This window comes from Aptenodytes forsteri, unplaced genomic scaffold (assembly GCF_000699145.1).
Source record: "Aptenodytes forsteri isolate BGI_AS27 unplaced genomic scaffold, ASM69914v1 Scaffold53, whole genome shotgun sequence".
Taxonomy (NCBI): Eukaryota; Metazoa; Chordata; class Aves; order Sphenisciformes; family Spheniscidae; genus Aptenodytes; species Aptenodytes forsteri.
This window is the reverse complement of record NW_008795909.1, coordinates 8,122,466-8,133,462: the sequence shown is the minus strand read 5'-3', so window position 1 is coordinate 8,133,462 and position 10,997 is coordinate 8,122,466. Positions and strand designations below refer to the sequence as shown.

The 10,997-nt window shown below is 35.8% G+C and overlaps 1 protein-coding gene across 1 annotated transcript in view; it reads right to left on the bottom strand.

The window, feature by feature from the left end:
* Positions 1-1,768: 1,768 nt before the first annotated feature.
* Positions 1,769-10,997, bottom strand: part of CUNH3orf67 (chromosome unknown C3orf67 homolog) — an 86,449-nt gene continuing 77,220 nt past the window's right edge. Inside the window, exons 16-17 of the mRNA XM_019473455.1 lie at positions 6,871-6,962; positions 1,769-1,944 (exon numbers count right to left, since the gene is read on the bottom strand). Of these exons, the coding sequence (XP_019329000.1) occupies positions 1,832-1,944; positions 6,871-6,962 (205 nt within the window). The 3' untranslated portion in view covers positions 1,769-1,831. The remainder of the gene's footprint in view (positions 1,945-6,870; positions 6,963-10,997) is intronic.

Genomic DNA, 10,997 nt, shown 5'->3' with positions numbered 1-10,997 from the left:
ATCTGTCTTCCTGTGGATTTCAGTGCTACTCTTACTTGAATCAATTTGTGATGATATGTTTGTACCTGCCACAGAAGCCAAATACACAATCTGATCTTATGCCAAGCCACTATTAACAACTGCATTTTCAATTGATTCTAGGATATTAATTAACTGGGATCCATAATTACAAATAATTTACAGACATATCATTTTAAATCACTTGCCAGTGAGCTTACTAAGCTCACTTTATGACATTCAAATACATTATTCTTAAAATTCACTGAGTAATCAGCTTGCAAATAATTACAGTGGAATAGCACTGGATCTAATAAAGTGGAAGCTTAGAACAAGAATCACCAGAAATGTCTATAGATCACTTCTGCCATGTGATTTTGACATTCCCTTCAACTGTCCCCAGAAAACCATTATGTACTGAACTGGTGGACTCCAAAGCTGCTCCGCTAACCCAACTCCATTACAACACAACTCCTTGGACTTCTTGTTTCATGGGCAACCCCTGCCCCATACCTTTTCTTCAATACCAGGCAGCTGATTTTTTAAATGATTTATTTACCCTTTGAGCAAGTGTCCTGTTGGTTGGGGGGGCCATTAGTGGTGAGCAGCACTGCACAGCGTTGCAGAATCTCCCTTGCTCTGGGGCTGGAAATGCCGGGCGCTGCTTGGAGCCAAGTAGCAGCCGTGGCAATGCAGAAACATCAGGATCAGATTAACTGTTTTTTAGAGCAGACAAAGCTTGATATGTCTCCATGCACAGTATTTTACTCATTCCATATAATGATTTCATTTTCAATGGCTACGTACGATCTGGTTTATATCTACAATCTTTCTCCATGGTCAATAGGGATATTTTATGTACCATAGAAAAAAAAAATTGCACAGTAATGCAGGCAATTTAAATCTCTAAGTTGGAACTTTAGGACCCTCACTGAAAACTGCACTGAAACCCAATACAGATGGGTTAAATAAGTTACATTCTTCTATTGCAAGGTGTAACGGAAAAACTAATACAAACATGTAAGACCTGGACTCTGAGCACAGCTTCCCATATGAATCATATACACACCTTCTTGCCTTACATGAAACAAGGCTTCAATTTTTGAGTGTTGAAGCAATCACTCTTATGCTTTTCAGTCCTATGTTAAATTACATCAGTAAAGTAGACAGTAGCTGGTACTCTCAGAGCCTGACATATTTACTCTGTTGTGGTCTAGATTTATAAACTGCCCAGGCACACGCCTTAGAGTGCACCGCACTGTACACACTGTACCACCCCACAGCTTTGACATCATCCCATTACTGTAATAGGCAACAGTAGAGAATTTCTTGAAGATGAGGAAAATACTGCTTTCTCTGGTGACTAAAGGGAGAGAGTGAGCTTATGAAATAGATGCCTTTGAACAACACACTGTATATCTTAGAGTACAAAGAATAAGATAGCTCAGAACCAATTAAAAATATACAGTAAGCAAGTAATGAAAAAAATTAATTTTATTTGAGTAAAACCGTAATTTACAGATGAACACCACAAACCCTCTTGATTCAACTTCATTTGCTTCCATATAGAACCTTTGAATATTGGAAATAAATTAGACTAACAAGTAAAAATCTTAGTCACAAGGAACTTTTATGTTATGTGATTTTCCACTGCATTACAACTTAATAAAAAACTATAAAAATAAGACACTATTTACAAAATATATTCATTTGCAAAACTATTGGTTAATTCAATTTTAAGTTACATGATAATTTATACAGCTCAGTCACACTTTACAAACAGTTAAAAGATAAACCTACTCCGAACACAAAACGATATCCTCTCATGATCTGACTATGCCAATTCATAGTACTTGCCAGAATTTGGATCAAAGTAACAGTTCAGACATGGATCATACAAAAGAGTCAAAACTTCCTCATCTTCTTCAGCACTGAGGTCATCTTCACCTGTGTTAAGTGTGAAAAGTAAGAATAAATCATTCACTTCGACAAGAACACGGAAATACCTTTGTCAGATGTGACAGAGTTTTTCTTTAAAGTGTATACTCTTTTGACTTCTGAATTGTTACCTTCAAGATAACAGCAACTCGCATTTTTGTTATATTTCTGAAGACTTGTAGTTAGTTGAGGTGAAATGATGTCAGTGGAGCAGTTCACCAGAAGTACCCTTACTGATAGTGGATCAAAGTATTCCGAAGTGATATTTTTCTTAAACAATAATATTTTAGTACGAACAAAGACAGTCAGTGTGTACTTAAGGCCTGTAAGAATGAAAGAATTTGAATGTCTGGTATCCAATATGTCACCTAAATGTCCAGTATAGGCAAATCTGTACAAAAGAGCTTTCAATACCAGAGAGGAAATAAGATTCTTTCAGACAATAAAGATTTTAAATCGAGGTTGTCTGAAGTTATGTAAAATGTAAGAACGTTTTCAGGTAACAGAAATGAATCCTTAGCCTAAAATACACTGATAAAGCCACACAGACTTTTATTACAGATGCTTTATATACTGTAGCTCCTTTTCTAAACCTGTCTATCTTTCATATAAGCTAAATCTAAGTTATATGATCTATAGCTTTTTGATAAGAAGTAATTCACAGTTGAACACAATCTGTATCTTGAATTTCATCATAAACGTTCATCTCATTCTCAGACTGCTAATACAAACCAAATGCTTTGTATGCTCTAACACTTCATAATAAGTAATGGCCTGTTATGCTAACAGCAGCAGTTTCACAACACTCAGATCTATTTACAGCCAGGATCACACAACGATATATAGGTTACATTATCTAGAGACCAGAAAGTAGGTTGGTGCACTTAATGCATACAGAAGAAGTGTGCACTTTATCGTTTGGGAAGAGATTTCATTTTTGTTTCCTCAGTAGCATTAACAAATGCCATCAGAAAGAAACTGTCTCTTACTGTAACCAAAGGTAAAAAGGTAAAGCTAAATTGCTGCCCTCCTTGCTGTGGGTACTTCACCTGGCCTGGTAAGCTAAATGAGGTTAACTGAGATACTTTGTTTGGACAGCTCTTGGGAAAAACTATGCAGTGCAGAAAGAAGGCGTAGAACTGAAAGTCTTTTTCCACACTTCAGATCATAGTAAACAAGCAAATGGTATTCATGCCTCATTCCCTCACACAGCCTTACATTTTCATCTGAAACCATGTTATTTCCACTGAATTCTTCCTTTTATTGTTTTGCTTTTCCCTGCCTATGCTTCTATTCAAAATGATTCTCTTTTCTTCTCTAAGCTTAAATCTCCTTCCCTCTCTACCTAGGAACTGGCCTCTCAATACACTCCCTGGTTTGATTTAGGAATAAGAAATTCTTCAGACTCATCAGGGGTGTACCTCTTTCCCCGTATGCCTTGAATTCATACCAAATCAGAATTAGACTGCATCCAGGACTAGCTGGATTTATACCTTTATAGCAATAATTCCCTGCATCTATTTTCATGTGAACAAGAAGAGAACTTAGTTTTCTAGATGTATCATGTTTTTAAAGTCAGGCTTCTTTCTTCTAGCATCTCACAATATCCCCAAATGCAGTTTAAGGCATTTCTAGATGTTGCAACAGATTTCCAATGGCAGCATGGCCTATTCAGTTTTGAACAGATTAAAAAAACCATATGAAAACCTCACTTCTGTTCTTCTACTTCCTAAAAAGAAGTACTAATTAAATTAAGTGAAATTCCTCTAAAAGACTCAACTAACGTGTAATGGTTGTGTTAGAAGGCATCTTTCTACTTTCAAACGGTATATTGTGTGCAACCTGACCATATGTAGGAATGAAGTGTTCATGGCCAAATTAACTGATAAACAAGTCACTTTCAAAGAAAATTTTCATAGCTATTTATGCTGCCACCATCCACCCTTTTGGGATGAAGTTGCTCAGGATTGCATAAAAAGACCTCCTGGCAGTTTAATTTGAATATCATGGCGAAAGCAAAATCAAAGCTTTTGTTCTTAAGTCACTATAAAATTAAACATCAGCTGTCAGCAGAAGGCATGCTGAAAAAAACACTGCTAATATTTTCTCTGATATGATCCTTGAACGTTGAACTACAGTGCTCAGATCTATACTGTAATTATGTACTGCAGGGTTACCATACGACTATTGTCAACAGCTGTAGTCCAAGAAAGAAGACTAGTGCGGTGGTTCCTAGAGCAATCTTAAGACAAGTAGCAAGATACAATAAAGTAAGTTCCAGAGAATTTGACGCTGCCTTTGTCACTTACTGTGGAAACTTTCTTGTATGACTTGTTAAGTCAAGATAAATGAAATTGTCTTTGAATCAGAAATATCAATGCCCAATAAGGGAAGAATCTATGGAAATTTATCATATTTACGTGTCTAAATTTTCCTCTTGATTGTCTTGTGAAACCTGTTGAATAGAAGACTACTTCTCATTACATCTCCCTATTTAACTATGTACTATGGACGGTGCAAACGTCAAGAAATGAACTAGAGTGAAACGTTTTCTTAGAAATGAATCACCTTTTTTCCCCAAAGTTATGCCCCAACTTAAAAGATTTTTTCTAAATATAAGAATTAAAGAATTTTTATAAATATACTAATGCTATACAATCCATTTTTTTTTAAGGATACTTTTAGATAAAATTAGTATCTTGAATACATTATGACTCACTGCAGATTTTCAGTACTGATAATATGCTTTTGTTATCCTGTGATACTTGGAATACTGGAAAACTGCACACACACACAAAATAATCTTGTGACACTTAAGTCACTTCCCAACATGAGAAATAATTCATTTTTTAATGTGATGTGGTTTTTTTTTTAAAGTGAGTAGGGCAGCAGAATTTTCTGGAATGAATTTGAGCATTCAGTTTGTTGATCAGATCTGGTACTTAATTGTCAGTAATAAAACAGTTCTTTTGTCACACAAATAACTAACCTCAAGTGAAGTGATTAAGAAAAAAAAATTTTTTTTCTGAAGTGCTAGAGATGTCTCACAGGACAAGAGCTATTTAGCATCTCTTTCAAAAATGGTACCATCTAGTTACCATGGTCCATCAAGATTTTTTTAAACCAAGATATCTAGGATATCTAGGAAAACACAGATTCTAATGTTCAACAGGTACTATCTAATCTGATAGGCATGTATTACACGGCACTGCATTTTCACACACCGCCATATTATGTCCAAAGACCTGTGTTTAACTTAAGTGTATCTTTTATGTGAGCAAAACCACGTCAGCTTTCTCTCAATATAGTGCAAGGACATTATTTTCCAAGGCCTGTAGACAATCAGAAAGGGAGGTCTGGAGTTGCTTGAAGATGCTATATATTGTACAGGTACCCCCTTACTTTGCCAATCAGGCCTCCCCTACCCACAGCTGCTACAATTACTCTGCTTCTTCTCTGCTACTTTAATAGGGAAGGGTGTCTAGTAGTTCAGAAAAAAATCCAAACTGTCCTGTTTGGGGAGGGAAGGTCATGGAACGGCTTTGTTGTTCTCTCTTATTTCCTCCAACATCTTGGGGAAATGAAGCTTCAACACTATGGCAGTTTTTTTTGAGTATTTGGAGATAGAAAAGTTTCTGTGTGAAGTTATTAAAATTACAAATATCATACATATACATGAGTCAGAATTTTATTTGATTGAATAAAGGCACAAAAGTAAAAAGCCAAAATAAAAAGCTATGGTATATAGAGATTTTCTGTTCTCCAAATGTGCAATCATGGACACATGATGTAAAATATTTCAGCATAAAGGAAAATGAGTTTAGGAACAATTCACAAAACAGTTTGGAAATTCTAGTGTGAATAACAAGAAATCCAACAAATTCCCAAGTATACTTCTTTCTTAAAGCTTTTTAAAGATAATAATCCAATTTTTAAAATTTACAGAAATTCTAGCTTTACTGCAGCAAGCCTTAGATCTCATAATACTAACATAAAAAAATTTTCAGAGACCCATCACAAATTTACATCCAACATGCCTTTAACTCAAGGATTACTGTCCAATTCTCTTTGGCTTATTTAGGACCCTTAACAAAACGTATTATTTGATTCTTCAAAGTAAGGTCCCTTCCTGACAGCAAAATTCTATTTTGCTGTCATAAACAATTACAAATATACATCTATGAAAACATTCCCAATTTCAGGGGCATAATCTATTTTAGATAGTAAATCACTGAGACATCTTCATCCCTCGGGCAGCCAAAATACACAGGTCAGATTTATGAGATTTCACATTGAATTCCCCAGACTTAAAGAAAAATCCAGATATCTACCCTGTTTCCTAAAACAACCGATAAGAAAAAAGGGCATTTGAAGAAAACAAGGTATTTGTTTTATTCTATTGTTGTTGACTTTCCAGTTTCAGCTAAGTTCTTTGCCATTCTCTAAGCAAACACCATTAATAAATAAAAACCTGTAACACTTTAGGTGGTGACAACAGTCTTTACTCAGGATATCACGCTGAGATTTCAAGGCTAAATCTGAAATTTTTCTTCATAAGAGAAGTATCACTTACATAAGCCTAATTGTGCTTCTGAATAAGAATGTTTAGTATTTGCGTTCTTTCTTTCATAGGTTTGCCATCCCCACTGGCATAAATTCCTTATTTTAAAGAAACAAGATGCATTTTTTATGAGTTTATCCGTATCAAGCCAGAACATTAGGAAACTGCAACTGCATAAGTTATTCTTCTATCAGAGGCAAATAATACTGCATGGAAAACTCTGCTAGCTTGAGCTGAGAATAATAAATAAGAGAACTTGGAACCAAAATGTGGCAGTATAGAAAACTACGAAAAGGCAGTACCAGCACTACAGAAACAGCATTTAGAAATGTCTTTCTACCCAGGTCCTTTTCATTGTCTTCATTAATTCCTACCTGGAATATTCTGATTTGTTGAAGATTTAGTGTGCTCTTCCGGTTGTTGGCTTCCAGGAACGATGGGGGGACTGAACACATTCAACCAGTCCCTGAAAAATACAAATCAAAATATCATTCATAAAAGCACAGTTTGTGTTCCTATTTGTTCTAATTCTTTTGATTATTAAAAAAATTTTCAAAGGAAATTGCAGGTTGTCAAGTGTGATGAAACAAAATCAAGCTGGATTTTATTATTATAAAAATAAACTCTGCAGTTAATACAATTCTTAAACGTTGAGGCTTCCTTCTTTCCTTAGCCTTTTCACCTGTTCCGCTCACACTAAAAATCTGTGGTTTAAGTCAGGTTTGCTTTGCAGATTTCAGCTGGTATTGCTCTGCCAGCAAAAGGTGTACATGAGGTGTGATCCATAATCCACAGAGCTATACTTTGAAAGCCTACGGCACTCATGAGAGTCTTTTTCTGAGGAATAAAGACTCGAGATGAACAACCTGTGTTTGATGAGAGACTGTGGGGGTCAATTTGATTAAAAATCCTTACCCTCTCTAAGGAAAAAGGCTTAAAGACAATCACAAGAGATGTGTTTGCTTACCACTGACTTGGCACTGCCTGGCTAGCCCCCTGTAATAGGGTGACAGAGCAAGTGCGGTATCTTTCACAGTCTGGATGGTTGGCGAGTCACAGCTGAGCTTAGACATGAGATGGATGCCACCAACAGTGTGATACCAACTCAGTGCTCATGAACTGTGGGACAGCTGATTTGTATTAAATAATTTAATCTTTCCAGTTTAATTTACCTTTAAAATTTTTCAATAAAGGGATGGAATTAGTGATCAGAGCGAAGAATAACATGCTAACAGTTTTCTAGTGTTTTTAAGAAGGAAACATTGGATTGAGTCCAGATCTTATTGTTGATACAATTGTTGATATTGAAAAAAAACTTTGTTAGGTAAATACATTATAAACAATTGTTTGTAACAATTTTTTATTGCTATAAAATGTTATATGTTATAAATAAAAAAATTGTTATTGAGCGTAACATGATTTTAGCTACTGGCAAGACTATACAGAGGACTCTTCTCATCACAGCTGTCACATATCTATTTTGCTTCTGTGAAAAAAAAAAAGTTTTGATGGGAACTTTACCATAAAGGAGGGAGTACAGACCTTCTTCACCCATTCTGGGCAATTTATGCCTCTCCTCAACAGTACTTTGTGATAGCTGTTAAAGATGATTTTCATGTTATCATACATTCATGCAAAGTTCAATGTTTAAAGATGATTTTCATGTTATCATACATTCTTGCAAAGTTCAATGTCCATTTCACATGCGCCACTTTATGATACACTGTCTTTGATTGTTACAGCTCAAAGAAAGGAAAACAGAACAGTCGTTTTTATTGTTATTGCTTTTTATTGCAAACTGAACTGCAGACTTGTTCACTGAAAAAGCGGGTAGGAAACACAAAGAATGAGAGGTCACTCATATCATACTATCAATCAGAGAAAGACAGCCCTGGAAGGACACATCTAAGTCACAAACTTCCGACATTCCTTGTGCAGGTAACCATGTCTTGTAATTCTTTTCATATATTAAACTAACCTCTGTACACTGTGCATAGCTGATGCTTCCTTAAGTTCCCATCTCTCCTCTTCAACAGTAAAGAGCTGTAATACATTAAAGCTTCCATATAACCATTAACTAGACTAAATAACTGCAAGTTAATACTTGAACACAGAATTCAAGGGACCTCAGTAAATCATCTAATTTTGATAGAACCAGATCCATCCTTTCTGACCAACGGTCAAATTGGTTGGTCAAATTCACTTCAAGGCAAGGGGAATGGAAGGGAAAAGGGGTCTTTAAATTCCCTTATGTTTGCTTCATGCTGGTGGGAACAGGGCAGCTCTACCGAGTAAATTAAACTTGGTTTGGGGTTGATTCAACTTATGTCTGGCCACGGCTGTTCCAACAGCTGGCACAAAAACATTATGCATGCAAACTTGTGCTAGAGGCCAAGAAGATTAGCCAGAGCTGTAGAGGTAACTTCAACATCCATGGCTTCCTCTAGAAGGATGAAGTTTTCAAAAGTTTGACAGATTTCTTTACATTGCCGGACTGCAAATGTCTCAACTCAATTGTCCAACACCAAGTAAACAGGTAATGTACTTCTGCTTTCTGAAAAGCCTTGATGATCTCATGTAAGATTTGCTTCTGACAGAAAAATCTGGGAAGGCTGTCATGTGTTATAATTGCTAAAATATGCCAATTGTTTTTTTTTTTGTTAGTTTTTCTGCTATTTCTAGACTTGTTATTGATTCCACATCATCTCCTGTTGGCATGTACGCATAATCTGGGGTGAATCAGGGGACAACCACCTATCTGTTTGCAGTCAAAATGGAAAAAACTAATTTTCTGCCTCAGGAAACAGAACTGCTGGTGTAGAAATCCAGCAAGTAGTATAGCAGATTTAAAGGAAGAGATATTGAATTTTCCATCATTTCAATATGTAAAAAACATACTTCAAAATTTTTTATACCATCATATTATTTTCACATGTATGGCCAACTTCACAACCAATCCTTCTCCTCTTCTCTGTTCAGCTAATGCCAGTGAGAACTGGCACAACTAATCCACACAGCAATATGCTTGCCTAGACATCTCATTATTAGCTCTCTCTCTCTTTGCTCACTGTATTTGCATTCCCTGAATACAGTCAAAGACTCTTTGTCTACACCAAAGCTTCAAAAGTTTTTAGAAATAACAGTTAAATGCATGCTATGATATCCACTGTGGCATGGTAGAATATATTTTCCATTTCTGCCACTTGCATGTGTGGTTTTGTGCTGCCTCAGAATCAGCCAACATAAGCCTAGCACTAGAATCTGACCATGCTCATAGGATGTGGTCAGAGAGCACAAAGCCTTACCACTTACCTGACTCTCTACAATTGCACTGAAACACAGTGTCAGCAAAGGCAACCTTCTTGGAGAAACTGTGGCAATTTTAGAGAAGGTAGGGAAGAACTATTAGTGCTAATCTACATCTCTGCTTTCCAAGCTACCTTTTCTTCCATATTCACTACAGCTTTTTCAAAAGACAGTGATGTTTGAGACCCAGAGAAGATTTTTTTGAGACCCAGAGATAGATTATTTCTGGTAGGAAGACTGCTGAAGCAAAAGTGGTGCAAGGACAGAGAAAAGCCAGTGCTTGCTTCTAAAGACAATTATCTCAGACCAACAAATGTAGTTAGAAAAGTAAAGAAGCTTTAGAGTATATATGCAGTTCTACAGGTCTGGCACAAACCAGAAGAGTTTAAAGAAACGTGTTTTTCATATAAAATATGTATCAGAGAATTTCTAAAGAAAATAGTTGGTACCTGGAAAGCAGAGAGGATGTTAGTAAGAAGGAAAGAAAGATAATAAGGCAATTACCCCTAATGGAAAAGAAAGAGACAATTCATTTAGAGAACATTGAGGGAGAGAGGTAATCATGTGCCATTAAACCAGTATTGCTGTTAAATTGGTAGTTCTTATTACTCAGGAAATTTATGAATTTTAGTTTGAAGTCTCATCTCTGGAAGGTCTTCCTGAAAGACCAAGTCTGAGAAATCACAGATGGGATGATTTGTGAGTAGCTGGATGATTTTGTCTTTGATTTTGTCCTTCATTTATTGGAGTCAATTCTCATGCAAAGGAGTTGTTCAGTATCACCTTTATACTTACTTTGATGCATCTGGTTTAGTAGATGAATTATTATTTTCTCTAGTAGGTGCAACTGTAAGATCTAGGGATTTTGATGGTTCTAAAGTGAGGCAAAGGAGGGTTTATTTATGATAGAGGCAACAGAAATGTGTTGGCAAATTTAATATTTCCTATTAAGACAGTCTAGATTCAGTTCATGTTTTTTCCCCTCAATGTCCAAGAAAAACTAACAGTTTTGCTATTCAAACCCCTCCCAACAAGACAAGTAATCAAACCACTATAAATATTAGGGATTCATTGTTGACTTAACATTACTTTTCAGGTTGAAACATTTTACACTATACCTATTAAAAACTGGTTTATTACTTCCACATGTTACTTAGCAATGTCTAAATCAACTTTTCCTAAAATCTTGGGGGAA